This window comes from Hippopotamus amphibius, chromosome 8 (genome assembly GCF_030028045.1).
Source record: "Hippopotamus amphibius kiboko isolate mHipAmp2 chromosome 8, mHipAmp2.hap2, whole genome shotgun sequence".
Classification (NCBI taxonomy): Eukaryota; Metazoa; Chordata; class Mammalia; order Artiodactyla; family Hippopotamidae; genus Hippopotamus; species Hippopotamus amphibius.
In genome coordinates, this window is record NC_080193.1 from 120,861,547 (window position 1) to 120,887,713 (window position 26,167).

General features: G+C 40.7%; 1 protein-coding gene across 1 annotated transcript in view; it reads right to left on the reverse strand.

Moving 5' to 3' along the window:
- ITGA4 (integrin subunit alpha 4) overlaps positions 1-14,744 on the reverse strand; it is a 77,276-nt gene extending 62,532 nt beyond the window's left edge. Inside the window, exons 1-2 of the mRNA XM_057746933.1 lie at positions 14,504-14,744; positions 14,022-14,143 (exon numbers count right to left, since the gene is read on the reverse strand). Of these exons, the coding sequence (XP_057602916.1) occupies positions 14,022-14,143; positions 14,504-14,700 (319 nt within the window). The 5' untranslated portion in view covers positions 14,701-14,744. The remainder of the gene's footprint in view (positions 1-14,021; positions 14,144-14,503) is intronic.
- Positions 14,745-26,167: the final 11,423 nt, after the last annotated feature.

The window sequence follows — 26,167 nt, forward strand, 5'->3', positions numbered from 1 at the left end:
ACAAGCAGTAATTTTGATAGGTGGATATGAAGGATGTTGGTACAAAGCCACTTAGGTACATTCCTTACCACTCCCCACACCCCTTTGTTGTTGGTTTTTTTGTTTGTTTGCTTGTTTTGCTGTTATGTCACATCATCTGTTTTAGTGCCATTGTTCCATGTGCCAAAGTATGACAGAGTCTATGGAAGACTAGTTATTCGCTCTTGACTGTTATCTCCATGGGGGCAGATTGACTATTTTGTTGACTGTAGCATTTCCACAGCACAGAACGGGGCCTTACATGCAGTAGGCAGGAACAAAATATTTTCTGAGGGAGGGAATTCTGAAACCCATTATACCACCACAAAATCCTCTACTAGAGGGTACGACCATAAAATTTTCACCAAACTCTCAGGGATCTAAGCTTTGGAGAGGTCTTCTTCCTTCTCTACTATTCTCCCCTACTTCCAAAATATTAGTCCCTTAAGTTTCAAGATAGTAACAGATGGTCTGAAGGAAAACAGTGTTTGCAGGTTTGAAAAGCTTTACAAAGTGCGATATGTGAGTAGGATGATTTAGGCTGAGAATTAGCTGGGCCTCACGAGGTGCCCGTCTCAGAGGGGTTCTGCAAGGATTGTGGGGAGTAAATGAAGTATGTGTGAAGGGCTTGGGCCAGAGCCTGGCAGAGAAAGCAGGTAAACATTAACTGATGTTGATATTATTATTTTAAGGATTAAGGTAAAGTTATGATTAAGCTGCACATACGTCATGATGTACATCCTCTTCCATAACATATTCAGGGCATATCACTGTCAGCGAGCCCTTAACACACACAGCAACTCATTTAATACAGTAGCAACAGGGGACAGTGCTATCAATCCCATTTTATAGGTGAGGAAATAGAATCTTAAAGAAGTAAAGGGATTTGCCCAAATCCATGGGGCTGGTAAATGGAAAAGATTAGAAGCAAAAATTAAAAACTTTTAGAATGAAGTACCGCCATTTGCAGCAACATGAGTGGACCTAGAGATTATCACACTAAGTGAAGTAAGACAGAGAAAGACAATATCATATGATATCACATATGTGGAATCTAAAATATGATACAAATGAACTTATTTACAGAACAGAAACAGACTCACAGACTTAGGAAACAAACTCATGGTTACCAAAGGGGAAAGGGCGGGGAGGGATAAATTAGGAGTTTGGGATTAATAGATACACACTACTATATATGAAATAGATAAACAACAAGGTCCTACTGCATAGCACAGGGAATTATATTCAGTATCTTGTAATAAACCATAATGGGAAAGAATTTTTTAAAAAGTCAAATACTTCTAGAAATTGAAGATCTAAAAGTACTTTCCACTAGTCTGGAGTATATACTACAGAACTGGACAGGTATTTCAGATGTATGAATTATCTGAATAAATTTTACTTTCTAAATCTTTTTTTCACCTGAAAATGTATAAAATATCACAAATCTGCCCACAGACTATAGCCAACTTTCTAGTGTTCACAAAAATATTACTCACTTGGTCCCTATCTTAACCCTGACTTTTTCCTCAATTGAGATCAGTTCTTAATATTTTGGTATTTCCACTGAGGAAGAACCAAGGGGAAAGACCAGACTCAAAGGACTTCTTTCTGTAACCTTTTGACGGCTTGAATGACACACTTTGTGGGTAGGGGAGCATGGGACTTTTGGATGCAATGACAAGCTCAGTTTACCTGCCTGCATCACTGGGCTGTGGCTGTATCAGTTCAGACATTTGATTGGGGCTCTCAGACTGGCCTTCTGGCTACTTAGACAACACATGCACTGATCTGATCTTTCAAAACATGTGACATAATTTTCAAGTTTCAGAAAAATAGTGAAAGATCTGACTTCCACCAATTACTTCCTTCTTTTAACGTGAAGCCCTATTCCACTGAAAGATGAGTCCTATATTTTCAAACTATTGCACTCTAAATTTTTCTTAAATAATCCTGAAAAATAAGTGACCCTTGTTCTATTCTATGTGCTACAAGGAGTCATTCATTCAAAATATCTTTATTTGTAGAAGCAATAATTACCAAGTGAAAATAATCATACAATTCCTTCATTTACCAAGATTAAGAATATAGAAAAAAACATATGGGATTAAAAGCAAACAAACCAACTCAAATATGACCAGATTACAAGGCCTACCATTGGAGGGTTATAGAAACTACAGAAAACTTATGCCTGTGCATACAAGACTTCCTGGCACCTAATAAGTGTTCATTAAACAGTAAACGCTGCTGTTCCCCAGTGTACATTGCGTTGATGTGGACCACCAGCAGAGGGCGCTCACAGCGCCGTGAGGTTGGATCAGCAGTCTTCCTTCAGCAATATAAGCCAAATGGCCTCTTGTTTTTGTTTCTTATCAAACCCTAATTACTATTAAATCCATTATATTATTTTTATTTTATTAAACTGTGTACCCTTCCCACACATCTAATAAAATGTAGTGGTGATGTTTCTGAAAGGTAAGAGTGATGTTCATGAATTTAACAGCAATAACAATAACTTGGAGTAATGAAAGTTAAAATATCCAAGTTTCAGAGGAGATACAGGACATGACAGTACTAGACTTCCAAGACCATTTCCTCCAAGTCATCTAGTGGCAAACAAGTCAAAATATCAAATTCCACATCAAAATCAGAAACCATTCTCGAAGTATTTCTTTTCTGGAAAAATATGTATTTACGCATCATATTCTCAGACTTCCTAATAAAAATCTGATAATGGCTGAAAATCACGCTCAATTTATGTGAGAAGCAGCCCCTATACATCATAGGCCTGAAAAAGCCAGCCATTGCAGTCCTCTCTTTCATTTTATCTTAACTACATTTTTTATCTGGTAATGTTATTTATTTTACTTTGTTGTATTTAGGAAAAGAGTTCCACACAGAGGTGAATGTGTTCAGGCAGTACAGCCAAGCTTGATGGTTGAAATTTTATAAATCGGAGCTAATCCTGAGTCACCAGTAGATTTCAGAATCCTAGAAAACCATCCTGCTTGTGAGCTTGAATCTAAAATCAGGGTTTCCTCCAGGTACCGTAGGCCCAAAGTTCTTTAAATTCCTACAAAAAAACCTACACAGGTCTTTTTACTAAGTATAGCAGAAAAATGTACAGCAACTGATATATCTTTGCTGAGCATAATTTAAAGAAGGAATGTTGTCTTACAATAATTATGTAATTATTTATATAGTGAATAACATTTATCATATGCGCCTGTGTGCCAGGCACACTTTTAATACATGTAGACATACATACTAAGTCATTTGATTTTCACTTTATCTCTATGAGGCAAGTATTATTATCACTATCCCAATTTTACAGATGGAGAAGCTGAAACAAATGGAGATTAAGCATCTTGCCCAAAGTCACACTACTTGTAAGTGGGGGAAGGCAGAATTCAAACCCATACTGTCATCCACCACTCTATACTACTTTACAATGATTTGCTATTAGTACTTTTCACTGTCAATCAGGGAAAGAATCCAAGTATCGACATTATTAATAATTCTATTCTAATTCTATTTCTATAATAACTTATAACATTAACTTCCAACATTAGAAAATGAGGAAAGAAAATTCTCTACTTCCATGGTTTTCAACTCATCTCTTAGACTTAAGGATTCATTTGAAAAAGTATTACTAATATATAGATACCATTTTGAGTGTCTTTGAAACATGAATACAAAAATGTAAACAGAAAAAACAAACCTCCAAGGAAACCTGCCCTCACTTAATGCTCAGTGGTCAGTACTAAAGTTCTGAGCTTGGTTTTGGAATTCACAGGGTAGGATGGAGGAGGAGGTCAGGATGAGAACAAAGTTTAAAAATATGTGAGAAAAGTAAAAATCAGTCAGGGAGTCCATGGCATCATTCTGTACCAATCAATGTAGGATCAGATTGAGATGAGGGGTCACTGATAACAGAGGACATCTTTTCATTCAAAGTCTAAAGGGTGGGATAAGATGTTGCAGAGAAATGGTTTGCAGACAAAATAATGTTATTCTAATAAATACTAGAAAATGGTCACAAGAAAACAGAGAATAGCACTGGGGTGAGGTAGACCTAGGAAGATTTCACAAAGGGTAAATATTGACAAGAGACTTCTACATAGGATATAATTTTAAGAGGACACATCTAATCCACTTCACAAACTATTTTTTGCAAAAGAAACTTGACAACTAAGTTTATACTCTTACTATTTCTGAACATATTCATTGTGAATTATAGCATTTCACATAAATTATAAGAAAAAGATTTCCAATTATTTAAAAAAAATTCTTGGGGATGAACTGAGAGCATCAGAACGAACACACTGCGTTACTGAGCCCAGTCCTGTTATCTGCAAGCCCACTTCCATATTCTAATTTGATATTTCCAGCTACTCCTAAAATTAAAATCCCCTTGTTTTAAAGATGGTCAGTTCCAAGCTTCCTATCTCAGGAGTGTGTATTCTTTAGATTGCCTGGTGTGAGTAGGCAGAGTCTGGAACCCAAGGCTGGCCTAGACCTCTTGGAACAATGCTGAAATATACAGCAAATCCCAGAGGATCCCAACCAAATTTGAGACATGTACCTATCCATTTCACATTCACTGAGATTTTACTACATGCTCAGCAAAACTGGTCAGAATTACTCAAGGGTCCCCTCTTCCAGGAAACTGTCTCATCATCCAAACGTTTTCTTCTCACCATTGTGTGTCTCTATCATTATGCGTATTACATTTTCTCATAAGTAATTATCTGTTTACCTGTCTCTCCTGTCACTGAGTTTTTTGAGGGCTTCAGCCATCTTAGCCACCTTTTTATTCCCAGCACCAGCATAAGTAATTGACAGAATGTATTTAATCAAGAAAGAACCCAGTTAAAAGAGTTGACATCTGATACCAATATTTTCTCACTCCTCACTTCTTAACCCCCTGAAGTTTGGCATCACTCCACTAAAACTGGTCTTACCAAGGTTTCTAATGAACCAATTCTCTCTAAATCCAAAGAAGCCCCCTAAGTTCTTACCTGGCTTGACTTCTTGGCAACTTTTGATATTGCCAACCACTCACTTTTTCTCAGTCTCTCTCATTCTTCCACTTCCATAATGCCCCATTGACCTGATTTCCTAGCTACCTCTTTGGCTTTTCTTTCCCAATCTATTTTTCAGGCTCTTTTTTCTTCTCCAATGGTTCTCAACCAATGGGTGAATACTGGCATCATCTGGGAACCTTTGGAAACTTCCGATGCCCTACTAAGGGTTCTGCATCCAATTCCAGTGTGTGTGTGAAGCTTTTCCACACCACCAAGAAGCAATTCTCTGATACTAGGTGGGTGTCCTGCAATTAAATACCATTGTAACACTATCTAACCTGGAGATAGTGTCAGATCCCACAGATTAAGGGTTCAGTCCTACAAGCTCCTTGACATAGGTCTTAGTGATGATTTTTTAAATCTGACACCAAAAGCAAAAGCAACAAAAACAAAAATAAACAAGTGAGACTACATTATACCAAAAAGCTTCTGCACAGAGAAGGAAACCATCAACAAAATAAAAAGGCAACCTACTGAATGAGAGCAAATATTTGCAAATTATATATCTGATAAGGGGCTGATATCCAAAATATATAAAGAATTCATGTAACTCAACAGCAAAACAAGCAACAATCTGAGCAGAAGACCTAAATAGCCATTTTTCCAAAGAAGACATACAGATGGACCAGAGGTACATGAAAACATACTCAACATCACTAATTATCAGGGAAATGCAAATCAAAACCACAGTGAGCTATTACCTCACACCTGTTAGAATGGCTATTATCAAAAAGACAAGAGGTAACAAATGTTAGCGAGGATATTGGGAAAAAGGATGCACACTGTTGGAGGGAATGAAAAAATTAAAAATAGAACTACCATATGATCCAACAATTCCACTTCTGGGTACTTATCAGAAGAAAATGAAAATAGTAACTCAAAAAAATATTATGCCCCCCCCCATATTCATTGCAGTATATTTATAAGAGCCAAGATGGGAAACAAGTGTCCATTGAAGGATGAGTGGATGAAGAAATTATGGTGTATATATGCAATAGGATATTATTCAGCCATAACAAAGAATGTAATCTTGTCATTTGCAACAACATGACTGAACCCCAATGACATTATGCTAAGTGAAGTCAGATAAAGACAAATACTGTATGATCTCTCATATGTGGACTCTAAAAAACAAAAACAAACAAACAAAACCAAGCTCACAGAGAGAACAGATATGTGGTTGCTAGAGGCAGGGTTGGGGGGGAGAAATGGGTGAAGGAAGTCAAAACGTAAAAAAGAGAAAAATAAAAAAATAAATACAGTACATTACTGAGCAACACCAAAAAATAGCTTACTATCATCTAGTAATTTGTGACTATCTTCTATAGTATTAGGAAATTTAGGCAACTTTAATAACACAAAACTTCCGCAATGGTAATGGAACTTTTAGAAGAAACCTGAGAGACAAAACGGCACTGGGCGTGTCTGTTAAATAGTTGATTAAAGAGATGAAAAATAAAAAAAGACTGCTTTCCTCCCATTCGCCTGACCACCCACAAACACTTCAGATGCCAATCTCAAGTCTACCGGCTACTGAAGTTTCCATCAATGTTTTCCTTGGGTTTGATTAATTTGCTAGAGTGGCTCACAGAACTCAGAAGCATTTTACTTACTGATTACCAGTTTATTATAAAAAGACATAACTCAGGAACAACTGGATGGAAGAGACACAGAGGGCAAGGCATGGGGAACTTGTAGGGAGCTTCCGGATCATCTCTGAATGCACCACTTGTCCTAAATCTCCACATGTTCACTAACCTTGTCCTTTTGGGTTTTTATGGAGGCTTCATGACACAGGGATGACTGATTAAATCATTGGCCATCGGCAACTGTTTTAACCTCCAGCCCCTCTCTTGCTGGAGGGCAGGGGGATAGGAATGAAAGTTTCAACCCTCTAATCATATGGTTGGCTTCACTGGCAACCAGCCACATCCTTAGGTCCTAAAGTTGCCTCCTTAACAAAACAAAAGATATATTTATCACTAGAGAAAACTCCAAGGGTCTTAGGATCTCTGTACCAGAAATGGGAGTGAAGACAAATACATATTATTATAAATCACAATATCCTACCTAGCTAGACTCACGCCCCAGAGAGTTTATTAGTTTAGAAGGAGGCCACCAGCACTGGTATTCTTAAAGCTCTGCAGGAGAATCTAGGTTGCAGCCAGAGTTGAGAAATATTTTTCTAGCTGCTTCTCAAATTGTAGGGAGCCTCTGGGATCTCTCCTGGGCCTGATGATCTATTTAGCCCAGAGCGTTCCCAGGTTAAACTCATTCACCTCCTTGGCTTTGATTGCCATCTCTATGCCAATTACCTTCAACTCTGAACTACCTGTGCAGACCTTTCCTGCTCACCAGATCCACACATCCAACTGATTACCAGACATTTACTTTCACATCTCACAGGACATAGCACCATCATCAATCCAACAGCCCAAGTCAGAACCTTGGGTAACATCTTTGAAACCTTCTTTTTCACCTCTCTCATTTAATAATTACAAATTCCAGTTCACAGAGACCTGCTCTGTAGAAAAATAGCAGATTTCAGCACTGACTAAGCCGAAGGCCAGTATAGCCTCTGTGGACACCCTGCAGATCTTGCCAGCTTTTGCCTCACAGGTATTAGTGGTCATTGATGCCTGAGTTCCTCCCCACTGCCTTTCCCCCCTGCTTCTGATGAGCCCAGAAACCACAGCAGCAGTCATCCCAGGCCTCTGTGGCTACCCTAGTGTAAGCAGCTAGCCACTCGAGTCCCTCCATGTACACACCAAAGTCCAAGTGCAAGACACCAGCCTAGACCCTTGTGGCTGACCCTACCATCATGCCCGGGCTCAGGGTTCGGCCCTACAGCTGTACATCTGCATGCCACCAGCCTGCTGCCTGTCATCAAGCTTCACTGCGATGCACACGCCCAGGGGAAAGCGTGCAGCCTTGGGGGAGCACACTGACATCCGGGCCCCTGTAAGTTTTTGTGGGCCTGTGTCAGGTCCTGCCTTCCGTCACAGCTCAGCACCACCACACCCACCTGTAGCCAACACCTCCAACTGCGCATCTGCTACCCCTAGCCCGACACCCAGCACCAGCCTCCACATACACTGAGAAAGAGCGTGAAACCACACGTGAGCAAGTCGACAGCCATGGCTTCTGCAGCTGCCACAGAGCTTACCAAGTTGTAACACAAATAATCCCTGCTTACCTCTCCAATCTGTCACCACTTCACACTCCACAGTTCAAATGTATGCATTTTTCTTTCAGTCCCCACCCTCTCAAAGACCTAAGGGTCTTCATACACACTGCTCGCTCTTTCTGGCACCCCTTCCCATAACCTCTTCCTCTGACTATCTCCTGATTTTTTTTTTTTTCAGTTTTCCACTGGAACATCAATTCCTTAGGAAGACATCACCTTATTCTAACTAGATTAGATCTTCTCACCATACTTTCTTATCATCTAACCTATAGACTGTAACCCCTTTGGGGCAAGGGCCATGTTTCTTTTGTATGCCCAGGTTCTGTCCCTTTGGTGTCCCTCAATAAATGTCCGAATGAATAAATGACCCACATGCACAGTGGATCACCATACCTGGTCCAAGAACTGTTGCCAAAGGGAGATATTTTTTAGTCATTAGAAATATCACCCAGGGGCCAAGTAAACTTTAGGCAAAAAATAAAATGCATTTTTGAAAATCTCATCTTTCAAATTAGGTGGAAACCATTCTTTTAGGGGTGAAGTTTGGGAAATTGCTGGAAATCAGGAAACCTAAGTCTTTTAATATGATAGTTTATTCATGAAGCTGTCTTAATTTTGGGCATAATTAGCATAATAACCTCTGTTCAGGGATGATTTTTCAAAACAACCAGTCTGTATCCACATCAGTTTCATAAGCTACAATTTAAAGAGTATCACAAATGAAAAAGAAGGGACATATTTGGAGGACATATTTGAAGTTTCAAGTGAGAGGTTTGCCTCTTACTGTTAAGCTAATAATTCCTACGAATCAGGCAGAAGTGAGTGAGATAATCATTAGTTTAATGACACAAATTAACCTCCTCCAAACAGGTTATGTAATATAAACCTGGAAACTGGCTAAGGTAATATAATTTCCAGAAAGAAATCTGAAAGGGAATAATGATGGCTAACTTGTAATAAACCACTGTTCTTTCCAGTAAGAAAAAGAGGTACAAGGAGGGAGGGAGCTTAAAGGTCTAGTAACTATATAACATTGGACAAGAAAAGTGAAAATCCTATTCATTTTACACATAGACACTGGGAAAGCACCTGCTAAAAAGTGAGTGTTATTTTATGCAGGGAAGTTATGTTTCTCTAGAACAGTGCTGTCCAATAGAAACATGATACAGGTCACATGAAATAATTTTACAGTAGTCATATTAAAAAGTAAAAAGGAATAAGTAAAATTAATGTTGATAATATATTTTCTTTAACCTAATACATCCAAAATATTCTCATTTAAATACGTAATCAATATTAATTTCAAAATATTTTTCAATATGTGATCAATATCTAAAAAATTAAGAGATTTTATATGTGTGTGTGTATATATATATATATATACACACACACACAGGTATGTTTTTATTTCTACTAAGTCTTCAAAATCCAGGATGTAATTTGCATTACAGTACCTCTCACTACAAACTAGCCACATTTCATGTGCTCAATAGCCACATGCGGCTAGTGGCTACTGTACTGGACAGTGTAATTGTAGCCTCTATTACCCAGACAAATGTAAGAGAGCGTGTGTGTGTGTTCATGCGTGCACATACACACACACACGTATAATGCTATCAGTGGCAACTTCAAAGTAATGAAAGATCTAGTATGTCTTTTGAATGACCAAATAAAGACAATCTCTTTCAGTATAATTTTGTAGTCATTTATGTATTTTATTATGTTCTAATTCTTCAAATATTGGTAATCCATGGATGGACTATGATTAAATACATTAACAAAGTCATTATTTGTGATGCCTTAATTGAGCAACCATCTGTGATCAAAGTTTCCTTCTAAAAAAAACCTAGCAAGGATGCAAAGCACCTGAGTGGAAAAGCAACTGAAACTCTGGAAATCACTATGGCCTCCCCACACAGGGAGTCTTCATGAACAAGTCTGGATTCAGACCCTCCTGATGGGGAGACTGCCTTCCTCTGGTTCACAGAGGGCAGTACCAAGGAAGTGAGGGGAGAGACACTTCTTAGGCAGGCAGGGAGGTGGAAGAAGCCTGTTCACACACAGGAAGACACGCACCTCTTCTACAGTCAATTCACTTCACTAAAAGGGGTATGTGACTCTCAACATCTCCTACACTGAACATTCTAGATAAGCAGGCATTTGCTGCTCGCTTCTGATTATGACTGCAGTGAATACACCATAGTATGGGACAACATCATCCACAGCAGAGGGGTTAGGAGGTAGGGGAGAAGGGTATTGACTCCTCTTTTGAGGGAAGGAGTCTATCTAAATCAAACTTTGCTCTGAAATTACAAGACCTAAAGATTAGTCCATGTAGACAGCACTTTGAATCGTGTAGGAGATTGGCACCATTTTAAGAGACCTTTCAATTTCATCTCCTTGACAGCAAATTAGGCCATGAATAAATGAAAACTTCTTATGACATCACAACCATAGCTCAATCTTTAGTTATTATAAAGATTTTTTGGTTGGGCCACCAAAAAAATATTTTTCATTGTGTTTCAACTGTTACCTTTTCATTTATACATTTAACTTTTGGTTTCATCTATTAATTGTCCATATTTGTAACCTCAACCTGCCTATAACAGATAACATGCAGATACAGATTTAAGTAGAAAATAGAGATTAAAAAATAATATTTTTTGAATGTCAGTTGTATGTCAGGCACTGAGCTCAGCATTTGCCATACATTATAGTCACCCACACTTGAGACAGAATAACTGAAGCCATCTTATATAGATGATTATGTGTGTGGTATATATTTTTTTTTCTTGAAAACTCTTCATAAAGAATACTACATAGTCCACAAACCTGAGAATTTTTAAATGTCTTTAGTTACTGATGTATTGTTTTCAGTGTTTCCTTTCTAGACATTATTCTCAGTCTTTTATTTTACAGCTTCAAGTTTCTTCTCAGTTTATTCTGAATTGAAACCCACAATTCCTTTATACAAGGAAGAGAAGATATATTGTTTAAGATGTTACATGAGGGACTTCCCTGGTGGTCCAGCAGTTAAGACTCCACGCTCCCAATGCAGGGGGCCCAGATTCCATCCCTGGTCAGGGAACTAGATCCCACATGCATGCTGCAATTAAGAGTCTGCATGCCACAACTAAAGATCCTGCATGCAACAAGCAAGATCCTGCGTGTGCCTCAACTAAGACCTGGGAGGGAGGGAGGGAGGGAGGGAGGGGGAGAGAGAGAGAGAAAGAAAGAAAGAGAAAGAAAGAATTCTTTAAAAAATGTTACATGAGAAGTAATTTCAGTCAACTCTTTTGCAAATGTTCAAAGTTAGCACTACAGCTATTAGTGTTTCAACCAGTTGACTGACTAGAAATCTTGTCCTCCTTTTGGCCTTTCGTCTCCATAAAAACCTTTTTCGTTGATCAAAAGTTTGAAAGTTAAAAATATTCCTTTGGCTTGTCATTTCTAATTAATTCTCTTATTCACCAATCAGGTTGATGACAAACTTTCATTTTGCTTTCATTCATTTATCCATCCAATAAATCTTCACTTAATTCATGTTTGTTGCACACCTACCATGTGCACATGACTCTGTGCATATTTCTGTAGTCAATCCCTATGATCCACGTGTCCAAACAATTTAGGTTTTCCTTCAATTTTGACAGATATCTTAAATTTTAAGCTTTATATAATATTATGACAGGATCTTTTCAATTAAATACAGACATCTAGAAATAGATTCAGTGCCCTTCCAGAAAGGAAGTAGGAGCTAAATACCAGTAGTTATAATGTCATGAATCAGGAAACTATGACAGTCAACAAAAATAAAACATTCCACCCTGAGACCTTGTCAAGATCCTCTGGCAGATCAAGGCTGTCTGCTCTGCTCCCTAATCCTTCATCCCACAAGTCTCTCATGCCATGAAAACTATGCTTTGCAGAATTATTCCAAATGGATAGGTCTGAGAATATGTTATGCTTTCCTAGCCGGCCTTTGGGGATGGAAGATGCATAAGGAGAGGCTGGGGCTTATGCTACACACTTCAGACAACTCCTAGACTCTTACAGATGCTGAGTCAAAAATAAAATTCCATTATGTGCATACTCTATTTGACTTTATTCTCAACGAAGGGAAGCAGCTTCTCAGTCTGAGAAGACTACTACCAAAGACTACTACCAAAAAGGAGGGGAGTGTTAAAGATGTAGTAACTAGCTTATCCCAAAAGCCCATTGAGGGACTTCCCTGGTGGCATAGTGGTTATGAATCCTCCTGCCAATGAGGGCCACATGGCTTTGAGCCCTGGTCTGGGAAAATCCCACATGCCACGGAGCAACTAAGCCCGTGTGCCACAACTATTCAGCCTGCGCTCTAGAGCCCATGAGCCACAACTACTGAAGTCCAAAAGCCTAGAGCCTGTGCTCCACAACAGGAGAAGCCACTGCACTGAAAAGCTCGAGCATTGTAAGAAAGAGCAGTCCCTGCTTGCTGCAACTAGAGAAAGCCTGTGTGCAGAAACGAAGACCCAATGCAGCCAAATAAATAAATAAATAAATAAATAAATAAATAAATTTTTTTTTAAAGTCCATTGATAGCAAAGATAAATAGGAAAAAGGTACCAATTATGACGTTTTATTCACCATTCACAGATGACTCATTGTCTCAGCAGACAACGCAGTGGACTCATCATTGAATTTTATTTGCATTGAAAATGCACACATGAAAGAAAAGGGCTTGGGCTTTGGACCCAAGTAGACCTGACTTTGACTTGAGGTCCCATCTTCCACTCACAAGCTGAGTAACTTTAGAAAAAAGTCCTTGCAGCTCTCTAAGTCACAGAGTCCTCACGTATAAAGTAAGAATAATGCCAACCATGACCCAGTGGTGTTTTGCGGAAAACAAGCAACATATATAGCAGTTCCTAACAATGTCTGAAGCAAGATAGGGTCTGAATTCATATTAGTTCCTCTTTCTTTCCCCCATGTGTCTGGGCAAAGCAAATTTGCTTTTGGTTTGAAACATGAACTTTCTCCCCTCCCTCATCAGAATGGATTTTTCAAGCTGTCACAAACCTAAGAAGAGACACTAAGAAATGATTTGAAATAGAGGTATCCATTTAACATCAGAGTTTTTGGAGAGAAAAGTTAATAATTACACATTAAACCTCATTTTAATTATATTAACAATGGAGGTGCCATTTTTTTCTTACGCTCTCCTTTTACATTTCATATTCTAAGTACAACTGTATCATTTTCTTTTTCAGAAAGCCCTTGGGCTAAATGACAGGGTATGGGATAAATTCCAGCTGCTATTCCTGATTTGCCCGTTAGCCTGGTCTTTAACAAGGCTGATAGGTCAAAGATGGAAATGAAATTCTCCAGTCTTGGCTTAGCTGGATCCTGTCCTCAACGTGCTGAGAGACTTTAAGATGTGTTTTACACATTAGGGGGGAGGGGGGAAGAAAAGAAGGTTTTATAAGAAATTTTCCTCCACACAGTTTCGTCAAAGTACTGCAATCATTATCCTAAGCAAAAGGGAGAAAAATATTAACCGAAAAGAGACCACTTTCATGTTAAGAAGGGAAGATGGTATAGAGTTAACACAGAAACATTTGCTTTAAACTAGAAGCAGCAGGCAACACGAGTTTTTCCAGGACTTCGTGGGGCCCACAAGTGTGTGTGTGCGTGCGTGCATGTGTGTGTATTGGGGGGGGGGTCACTAGCTCCCAGCCCCAGATCCAACTCACCCAGCTGGAGCTGTTCGCACGTCCTCTCTGCATTCTTTCCAATCCTGCATCTGTAAATCGCCCCAGGATTGACCACTGAAGTGTTGGTGAGCCAGTTGGCCGTGGGCGCCCCGACTACGAGCCTAAAGTGAGAAATGTGCACGTGCGCACAGACGTGAGCCGAGCTGCCCACTGAAGCTGGGTCTCCACAGACGCGCAGCTGGCAGCGGAGCCGCTTCCCCCCCGCCCCCCCTCCGCCCACCACCCCGCGCACCCAACCCGCCACCAAGATTCCACCGCTCGGCGCCAGAACGCACCCCGGGTGCTGCCACCCCAAAATAAGTTACTTTCCCAAGCAGAGCATTTCTCTAGCGAGCTGGCCATCTCAGGGTTCCCCTCCTGCCTCCTCCAGAGGGAGTAAAATTTTCGGGCAAGGCATCCCCGAGGCGCCTTAGGCTCGCTGCTCTGAGATGCCGAGGGCGCCCGCGTCCGAGCCCACTCACCATCGGTTCGCCCCGTGGCTGTGCAGCATCACCGAGTAGCCAAACAGGGTGTTGGGGGGGCCGTTGTAGAGCAGCGCGCTCTCGGTGTCCACGTTGTAGGGGCGCCCGGTCGGGACTCCCAAGCACAGCAGTAGCATCACCGCCTTCCATAGGGCGGCCCCTCGGGGGCCCGACCCGCACCTCGCTTCCGCAGCCATGAGCTCTCGGAGGGGAACATTCAACACCAAACGGCCACCGTCCGTCCCAAAGTTGCGCGGGATGAGACGGTCGGCCAAGGGGAAGAGCGCCCCAAGAGAGGAGGCTCGGCGTGTCCGGCGCCAGCGGGCGGGCGGGATGGAGGGAGGGGGGTGGGGGGAGGAACAGAGGGAGGGGAAGTCAGGCCGCCGCGGGCGGAGCGATTAGAGGTGGCCCGGGATGCGGCGCGCCCGCCGGGCCCCACGCCCCGTTTCTTCAGTCGGGAGGTGCGGTGTTCGCACGGTCCCAGGGCGCGGGCCGCTGGGTGGGGTCCCGGGCGTGGTGCGGAGGCGCAGGGCCGGGCGCCGTCTCCCCACGCGCGCGACTGCAGGGGGCGCTAGGGGACCTTCGCTGCGCAGGAAGGGTCCAGGCCCGGGCCTCCCGGTGCCGGAGCGCGGCGGGACTCCGGGCTCCCGGGACTGCAGGAGGGGAGCTGGAAGGGGCCCAGGGCTTCTTCGCCTTTTAACCACGGTTGGGGCCTAGATGCTCAGCGGAGCGCAGAGGCGCTTCGGCCTGCCCGGCGTGGCCCGAAGGTCAGCCACAAACCTGGGCACCGGGAGGCACTGCGGCGGGGAACCGTCCTGATCTTTCGCTGACAGTTAAGCGCTAACGCCTGATGCTGGGGGCATAAGCAACCGCTGGAGACATTAACCAGGGAGCCACAAATTAAAAACAAACAAAGCGCACTCCCTGAAGGCGCCCGAGGAACATTTTGGTGATAAAAACCTATGGTATTCACTTCAAGACTCAGAACCCTGCACCCGTCTGTGCCACTTCCTTCCTCCCCGTACTTCCTCTTAAGTCCGGGCCGCGTGCTTGAGGAGCAGTGGCTGAAGCTGAACGGCAAGGGCAGGCGGTTTAGGCTGTCGCTGAGTCCAAGGGCGAGTCTGGGTTAAGGAAGCGCTGTGACTTGCCTCATGTCAACGGATTCCTCCCTCCGGCTCTTGCTGCTCCCCCATTCCTCGCATCCACTCCGTTCCACCGGATACACCTGCCATCAGGGCTTAGACACAGCTGAGGTCAAGAGACAGGCACCACAGTGAGCCTCTGAAAATGCGCTGGGGACCCACATCACAACACACCTGAACTAGGTTTGATTCTCGTCCTGATTAATCCAGGTGTGCCTCAGGTTTCTTTCTAGAGCAACCAGAGACAGCCGTAAATGATTAGGCTGGTAGTTGCAGGAGATGCACGTCCAGTTATTAATTGTTACTGTATGGAAAAAACAAGAGGAAAGAAAAAGCTTTCATCAAATTGCATGTGTGTGTGCACACATTAAAACACACACACACCCCTCTGAAGTTGTAAAGGCAGACACACAATTAAAATACTTGTTCATTTACTCAGCATATTCATTGAGCAGGCACTTTTCGAGGTCCACAGGATGCCACCATGAACAAGGCAGGACAAGCTTTCTGGAAAATTTTTAGCCAAGTGGTAGACAAACGTTTACTAACTAGAGAAAGTTCTGGATGCTTTAGGGACACTTAGAGTTGAAGGACCAGGAGAGTTGTTAGGCTAAGCACTTCCAGAGGGGGGGTGAGGGACAGGGCCAGCAGGGCCAGGTAGAGGAACAGGAAGAGGTGGCCTTGGCTGGAGCAGTGAGCAGCCCCCACACAGGACAGCATGATATGAGGCTGACTAGGGAGGCAAGGACACAGTGTGAACCTCCTAAACCAGGTTAGGAACGTTTAACTCTATGCTGGAGCTAATAGGAAGCTGTTAGAAGATTGTTCTTGGTCAGCTGTGGGTTTCAGAAGTGTGAAGAAAAAACTGAAGACAGAAACCTAACTTGGCAGGCTTCTGTAGTAATGAGTGGTGAGATGAGGGTGGCCTGAACTAGAAAGGAGCAGGAGGGACAGAGGAAAAAAAGACATTCAAGAGATATGAGAGCTAGAACCCAATAAAATTTGGTGATAGAACGGGTAAATACGAATGTGGAGCTGAGATGAAGGAGTCAGGATGATGCCCAAGTTTCGAGTGTAGGATCTGGGAATATGGTGCTAATTCACAGCAAAAAACATGGCAGAAATGAAGGGGTGTGTGTGTGTGTGTGTGTGTGTGTGTGTGTACAGATGGAGGGCAGTGATGAATTACATTTTAGACAGGTGGAGTTGAGATGCTTGTGGAGTGTTAGGATATTCTAGCCAAACCCAACCCAATTATTTTCACTCTTTTCTCAACAGACAAAATGAGGGGAATAGTAATCCTCTCTTATTATTTTCAATAAGGTAAAAGGCAAATAATGGTGAGTGATAAATCTATTGTAAACATGAAATGAAATGGTTTCCAGAAAAGTAGCTATCAGGGCCCATGGTGAATGGTCCTGCTCTGGTTTTCCACTCAGGGCATATCTGTTTCTGGGTAGCTCAACATCCTGGTTTCAATCCAGTTCTACAACTAGCTCATCATTCTGAAATAAGCAATCCCTCTAGTTTGCTGCCACAGAATGTCCAGTTGAGACCCAGGAAGCAGGTATATCAAAGGCCCTCACACCCCCTCCAGCGGCTGGCAGTGTCAGAGCTACTCATCTGAACCCCTACCTCTGTTTCCCTCCTTTCACCAAAATCTTAGACAATGAAATCCACATAACACAATTCTTTCAGAGGATAATTAAGAGGAGTAGTGGCTTTTAAGAGGAGTAGTGGCCAGCAGAGCACTTCATGGGGCAGGACTTAATTTCTGTGATGGTGATTATGGTTGTGATTTCACTACATTTGCAGAAGCAGCCACCCTTTATGATCTCACGTGCCATGGAAGCCCCGAGTTTTCTTCCTCCAAGGTGGGTATTTAACACTGCTGTGACAGAGCCTGAAGATATTATCTCCCCAATCAATACTTTTGCAGGCAAGTATGAGAATCAGGTGGGGGTGGGGAGCATGTAGGCGGAGGACTTTTTAAAACTTCTAATGCTTATCCCTCACTCTCAACTGAACTGAAATATTCAGTCATTCAATTAATGTGTCATTTGATTAATATGTTCCAAGTGCCCACTGTGTGCTAGGAGATGAGTTAAGGTCTCAAATAAAAGACAAAATACAAGTGATTTCTATCCTTGGTAAGAAGTCCTCCCCAGTAGAGAGGATCTAATATGGGCTCGCCCAATTTCTCAGCTGTTATCAAGAGTGAGCCTTGAAAGGCTCTCTTTCTCCTTGAAAGGCTCTCTTCTCATGATGCTCTTTTGAACTCTTTCCCTCCTTTCCATCTGACAACTCTGATAGAATGGTCAGAGTGGCTTCTTTCCCTCCACCCTAAGTGTTGGAAGGCTCCGGGGCTCCAATCTGGGCCCTCTTTCCTTCTCTTTCTCTCCTTCTTTAAGACCGCTAACCCATTTCCTGTATCTTTATATACCAGCTAAATAATCCCACTAAACACCACCATGATTCCCTGGTTCATGTCTCCAGTCTGGACCTTTATTCTCAGCTCCAGACTCATATGTTTTACTGCCTACCTGACATCTCTATGTGGATGTCTACTGGGCATGGTGTACATAACATATTTAACACTGAATTCTGACCCATATCTCAACTATTCCTCCACTCAATCTTTCTTTCCCAAAAACAGCACTCCTTCTGCCCGGTTTTTCAGACCAGAAATTTGGAAAGTAATTCTTGAGTCCTCTCTCTATTCCCCATATCTAATCCATCGGTAATTAAGTTCTATTAATCAACCTTCAAAATATATCTCCAGCTCATCTGTTTGATGAGTTTCTTCTGCCCTGCTACTCCCCTCTTCCAAGTATGATAATCTCATCTGAGTCATTCAATAATCTGAGACCTGATCTCCCTATTCACCCCTCCTCCACATCATCAATTTTCCACATAGAAACTAAAGTGAATTTTCAAAATTCTAAATCAAATCATGCTTGCCACTCCCTTGCTTAAATCCTCTAAATAGTTTCCCATGCTCTTCTAGTACAAACCACGCTTAACGTGGCCTCCAAGGACTGGCCTCTTTGATCTGGCCTCTGACTGCATTGCCAGCTCACACTGGCTTTCCTTAAATGCATCAAGGTTTGGTTTTGTTTGTTGTTGTTGTTGTTTTCTTTTTCACCCTCTGTGCCCTTGCCCATATTTTTCCCTCCGCCTGGACACACAACCTCTGACTTTTCACATGATTCCTTTCTTCAGTCTCAGTTGAAAAGTGTTCTTTTCACAGAAGATTTTCCTGCCCATCCACTTAAAACAGGTCACCGTATTACAGACCGTTCCGTTCATTCTCTTTAGAGCTCTTTACAATCACAGATGCCTTTACCTTTTCATTTTGTCTTCCTCTCTAGAGCACAAGAGCAGAACACACATGTTGTGTTGTTACATTGTTCACCACTCTACCTCCAGTACCTGATATGCTTCCTAACCAACAGCAGGTGTGCAATCCGTATTTTCTGAACGGCCCTTGCATGACTTGGACTTTTTTACATCACTAATGTCATAAACTGAAATAAATCTGGATATTTATAAGTCTGTGTTCATGCATTATTAGATGCAAAATGATGCGTCCTTTGGCAGATTCAAAGATGTACTATAAAACATGGGTCGTACTCTTAATCAGCTTATAATCTATATGGAGAGATATGATATGCCTTAGAGAAAAAGAAAAACAAAAGAAAAACAAAAGAAAAAGCAATTAGAAAAAAAGAGTTGGAATAGGGAGGGAGAGGAGAATGTGTTTGGATAATGCTGGGTAGATTCTAGAGATGAGTCTGAGATGGTGGAACGTTCATAGACGTGTCTGGCAAGTGGTTTTTAACATATTTTTTAAAAACTTTTTTTTATGTTTTCTTTAATAGATATTTTTAAATTACTAAAGTAAAGCATCTAACACATAAACAATTAGTGATGCACAAAGAAAATGTGATCTCTTCCTGCCTCCCTCTAACCGAACTTTCTAAAGTGCTCCCTTTCCCCCAATAAAACGACTGTTCCTAAGTGCTTATCTCAAGGTCTACTCTTGGGGAATCTGAATTAAGACATAGGAGATTTTTTTTTTTTCACAGTAATAGAGTTCCCAACATGAAACAAAAAGGTCTTTTATCCTGATATGTAATATTAGCCTTAATTTCCTGATGCTTGAATATGAATATCAATGACCAGGTTGCTTTAAAAAAAAATGAAATAATGCTTCTCCTCTTTATAAGAGTTCTGAAATCTGCTGGGAAACTGTGTAAAATATACCTCAGAATTCCCAACCTTGGAAGACCTGGAGACTGGGGCATTTATCTAAGGATTCACCCTCTACTTGTGGAGGGCTAATCTTGCCACACTTACACTTTGCACCTGTTTGCAGGCAAGCACGCTCCCAAGTGCCAGAAGAGTCCTCAGTGGGAGATAAGGGACACAGCCACCCGCCTGAGCAGGGAAGCTGCCAACCTTCAGAAGTTGTACTGGGTGGGGGAGCTCGGCGAACTCAGGTGGCCCTAGGGGCAGGGCATCGACAGCACTGGCCACAAGTGCCAATCAAAACCTTACACATTTTGTTAGCAGTTACTCAAACTTGGTTTTTAATCTCTTTAGTTTTCTCTGCTTGGCTGGGGAAGACAGTGAATGTGGGTAAAGCACTTTAATGCAGTACTTAGCACATGATCAATACTGAAAAAAACAGTAGCTCTTTCTCCTTCATCCTTCTTTTCTTCTCTTATCATCATCGTTAATGATGCAGTTTGTATAGAAATAAACTACCGACAGAAATAAACTGTATAGAAATCTGAGTTCAATGCCAATGACTCATGTGGAAAGTTGTCTAAGTTAATAAGAGGCATCTATTTGCTTCTGTTTATTTAGTCACTCATTCAACAAATATTACTTGAACACCTATTAAGCATAACTGAGAGATGCTATGTATAACATGCTCGCAGATTTGGGATCCTTATCCTCTTGATGCTTTTATCCCCTTGTCACTTTTCAGTACACTGACATACACAAGCAGATGCTTTTCCCCTACAACTATGAATACGTCATTTCCCTCTCAGAGACTCCTAATGGTTCCTCCCCCAACTCAACCCAATTAAATTAGTATTTCTTGCCTGGGGCCTAATACCCTCCATGCTGGGCCTCAAACTAACTTTCTTTCAACCCATCCCAAACATAGCCTATTTTTCCTTCCCTCTGAAAATGTTCCCTTTAGGTTGGGAAATTAAAAAAATAAAAAATAACCATTTGAACCAGTGGGTACCAAATGCCATACAAAATGGTGCCTAACAGAAATTCAACAGACAAGTTTCTTCTGGCTGGATTGTTTGGGGCAATTTTTCTGGAGTAGAAGGACAATTTTTGAGACATTTCACTTTTACCAGTCTTTTTTACAACTCCTGAAACTACTGATACTTTAATAACTTCTTTAAGTCTATTTCATGCTTCAGTTCAGAAGAAGAAACAATTGCTTCTCTTGTTACAGTGTACAAAGGACCTGGTATAAAACCATTCTCCCCTCAGAGTACATAGTTATTATGTGACAACATTTTATCTCATAAGTAATCTGATCTGGAAGATTGGATTTGTGCACTGGAATGATTTAACAACTGGTCCATGGAAGATCTCAAAGGTTCACAAGACACACAGATCATTTACAGTATCACTCTCTTCTATTATTAGAGGTTAGAGTCCATGTAAAAGGGCTACACAACAGTGTTTTATCTAAAGCCTTTCATACTCATGACCTCATCTTGGAAAACTGAGTTCCTAGGCATTTTAGAAAAGGACATGGTAAATAAACAGTGTAAAATTGGTTAATCATGGGTCAAGTTTTATCACACAACAAACATTTACGTACACATGTCCCAAGCACTCTGCAGACACAAAAGAAGCTAAAGATATGCTCTTATTCTTGAAGAGCGGGCCATCTAATTAGATAGACAACACATACAAACTTCAAACCAGACAACAATTTCAAAGCAACTTACAAAATATGTTGTGAACATAGCAAAAATTATATAACAATAGTGATGCTTTTAGAATAGAGAAATGTTTTGTTGGGGGACTAAAAGAAATAAATTTGGTTTAACCTTACATTTATCTTTCGTTTTCTTTTTTTTTAATCAGAGCAAATTGGGGGAACACAGAGATCAGTCTCTGTAGACCACGTAAAAGAGGTAAGAGAACATCAGAAGTGAAAGTATCATCAGTAAATAGGAGGAATGTAAACAGGGGAAAGAGGCTACACCACTTTGTAAGGACAATGGTGCAAAATAAGAGCAATAATTTAATGCACCAAAGTTCCCTGAATTGCTTAAAATCCCAAAGAAACTTTGGGAAAATAATTACAATTTGGATTAGCAAAATATAATGAATACTACTACAAATACAAAAATAATTTCAGCTCTATGGAACATCTATGCATTGGAAGTCAGCAGACAGCGTGGATATTCTATTTTTGTTGCACACTGAAAAGCTTTGTTTATAACAGTTGCACAGTATATTGACCCAGTAAAGTAAATTTCCTCTGTTTACAGAAACTAAAAAAACTATTTTGGTTTCAAAACCACATGTTGTTCATAAGGAACTCATTAGAATTGTGGATGAAAGTGGAAAAAAAAAAATCCCAGACCCATATTTTTGGTTACTGTCCAAAGGATGGTCATACTAATTCAATACAATTATATATATAGTGGATTGTAGAGCTACTTCTTACTCTTTTCATTGCTTCACGTAAAAATCAGCAGGCTTTTTAAAAAGCAGTTTTAGAAACTATACAGGGATTTAGGGGACATGATACTGATAATGGAACTGCCCTTACATTTTTACAGCTCCTTTATTAGTAAAACGAAAGGGTTCAATTAGACTGTCACTAAAGTTATCTCCACTCCCCAAATGTTATTGTTTTAAGTTACTATACACAACCAGAGAATCCTGTTCTTACATAGCCTGCAGTAGGAATCAGAAAGCCACACACAGACAGGTAGGCAGGTGAAGGCCATTCAATTCAGTTGTTAACTCTATTCAAGAAGGTGAGATGAGCAAGTGCAAGGAGAAAAATATGAATCTTGAATAAATGTCAACATCTACATATCTATATGTCAATATCTATAATCAAATATCTTATCTATCTATCTATCTATCTATCTATCTATCTATCTATCATCTATCTATCTATCACTTATCATATGCTGGCTTAGTTAAGCGTATGCAAATAGGAAAGTTTAACTCATATATGTGTCTTCTAATAATCGACCAAAAAGTGAATTGCGCTTCTGTGGGTCTTTAGAATTTACAAAGTACATTTGCCAAGCTGCACTAAAGCAGATGTGAAGTAGTTATCAGCAAAGCTTGTATGGTGCAAAAGGAAATAATACAAAATGTAACATGGTAGTTAAGACTACATTTTTTTAATTAAAACAAAAAACAAAACCCCATGGGGACATGATTTTTATCAGAGGCTTAATCTGGAATTTCTTCTTCTCATCAATAAGTGAGCACGTGAGATCAGTACTGCAAAACTCAGAGATGAAATGTCAAAAGACATCTAGACAGATCACAGACAGACCTCTGGGTCAGGCAGAACCACAAAGAGCATTCCTGAAGTAGTATAGACCTGGTTAAAATGATTTTGCAGTGTAACTGGAAAACACTGGAACCTCTGTTAATAGAGACTGAGCTTTGAGTGAAAAACTGAGAAGCCTCTATATTTAGAATGAACTGTCTTTTTTAAATTAATTTTTTTATTGGAGTATAGTTGATTTACAATGTTGTGTTAGTTTCTGCTGCACAGCATAGTGAGTCAGTTATACATATCCATATATCCACTCTTTTTTAGATTCTATTCCCATGTAGATCATTACAGAGTATTGAATGGAGCTCCCTGTGCTATACAGTAGGTTCTTATTAGTTATCTATTTTATATATAGTAGTGTGCATATGTTAATCTCAATCTCCCCCTTGGTAACCATAAGTTTGTTTTCTACACTTGTGACTCAATTTCCGTTTTGTAAATAGGTACTAGAATGAACTGTCTTCTTAAAAGGAAGTGCAGCCCGGGTCCTATAAATATGATACAAGTACAAACTGGGGCATGGAGGTAAAGGATGTACAGGAACCAGGTCAACAGAATAGATAAGAAACAGCATTGACCACGCTAGCAACAATTTTCTTGGCCACAACTGGGTAATGATTATTACTGACTCTTCAGGGAGGACAGACTGAAAATTACTATCCAAAGTCTAACCTAGCTGATTTTTAAAAATTAGTAGTACTGTAAGTTACATGTAGTTCACATTACTCTGTGAGTTTAGTCAATCCCAGTTGATGTTTTATTACTAGTAAAAAGTACTGAAATACCAGTACATTTAATTACATCTAAAGCATCTTGACTAAAAACTGCAGTCAATACTCTGCTACCTAGAATACATACCAGTTAGGTAGGAGGTAATGCTATTTTACCAAGGCTTATTCCTGGCTACTTAAGTACTTTATGTTATAGGTTGACATACTCTAAGTTTATTGATCCTTAGAAGAAAATACTGTCAGGTAGAATGATTTATTTCATTTTAGAATAATTTATTTCATTTAAAATACTGTTAGGGGGCTTCCCTGGTGGCTCAGTGGTTAAGAATCCACAGGAGACAGGGGTTCAATCTCTGGGGCGGGAAGAACCCACATGCTGTGGAGCAACTAAGCCCACGAGCCACAACTACTGAGCCCACGCACCACAACTACTGAAGCCCGTGCTCCTAGAGCCCATGCTTTGCAACAAGAGAAGCTACCAAAATGAGAAACCTGCTCACCGCAACAAAGAGGAGCCTCCCAGCTCGCCACAGCAACGGAGACCCAATGCAGCCAAAACTAAACAAACAAATGAATAATAAAATAAATCTTTTAAAAAATTAAAAAAAAAATAAAACAAAATACTGTTAGGCAGGATGATTTATTTCATTTAGAGATGAGGCAATGGCTTCCAAAGTGTTAAGGGCTTGCTCAAGGTGAGGGGCTACATTCCGGACCCTTTCACATTCCGTTACAAGGAGACTGGATTGGCTTCTCTAGAAAGACTGCTATCAGAGTGGGTACCAGGGCTTGGGTCTCTGGGAACAGAGCTGGGCAAGAATAGAAAGACCTTCTTAAAGTCTGAGTTAGAGAAACAAGATGAATCCGTTTAACCAAAGAACAGAAGTGGGGAAAAAAGAAAGCAGAGCTAAGGTTCAGGAAACAGGCAGACTGACAAAACAGGAGCAGGTCCACATGGTCCTGGGCAATTGCTGTGAAGAGAGCAGAAGCATCCATGGCTTGCCTAGACTGGCTTTAATGTCAAAGATACGGAGATTGCCCAGGGATGGTGTTATAGTATTAAGTGAGATAGAATTCAAGGACTGGTCTGCAATTCAAAAATACTGTTTTTTTAAAGTATTTCTTTCCAGTACACCCCAGTGTCTATGCTATCTGTGTATACCAAAGAGAGGCCCAGTATCTGAAGACATCTGAAAAAGAGTCTACGCTAAGTAATCACCCCTGATTCCACCAAGAAATCTTGCCTTTAAATGTTGGCAGTACCTACTTGTTTAATGCCTAGCTTCGTTGATTTCAGATTCACAATTTTCCTCTTGTTTTCCTTATAAATTAAGGAAGCCTTATGAAAGCAGACTCTGAACCACTCTATCAAGGCAGTTTCAAGAAGCCACTCTGCCTAGCCTAGTGCTTTTCATGTGCAATACAGGTCAGGAATTGGAAATGAGGCTGAAGGAATGAAATTGAAGAGAATGATTTTCTAGATCTATGGAAGTCAGATCTTAATAATGAGGCTCTATTAAAAAGAATTCCTGGAGTACCTGACCGATGTATGTTCAGGTATAAATGTAAAAATAAATCTATTTCAACCCTTATTCAGAATAATTTTCAGGTTATTGGCACATGAGACATAATTATCCCTTGTAATAACAGGGGCAATCATTACTGCCAATAATTAGGGGTGGGCTATACTAACATTTAATTGAACTCCAATAAGTTAATAGTATAAAGACCGCACTCCAAGGCTTCAGCAAGCTTGCATAATTCATTAGGGGCAGCAGACCTGGGCTAGTGGCAGAGCCGTGGGCCCTGCGGTAGACAGAGCAAGGTCTGGGTGGAAAAGATCCAAATCTTATCACATTGCTCTTTTGCAGCTGTCACTTCTACAGTCCTCACATTTTATTCAGACATGGAAAAAGTTACTATGTGGCTTTCAGCCGTTAAGTGATTTTGGAAGTGTTCATAAATCTTTATGAAGTCCAATTCATTCTCCAACTAGTAACAGTTTAGGGAATGGGCAAAAGCACTTTCATAGCTCCACTGAAAAAATTTTCATTGAGTCAAATGAAATTTTAGTGGCTTGACTGAAATGAATCCTTGTTTTGGTATCAATGTCCATATTGACAGCAGTTCCTGCTAATGGACATTTTAGCAACTTTGAGTCCCTCAGAAAGTTTATAAAATAAAAACCATAGAGCAGCAGAATAAGGGTGGGGCA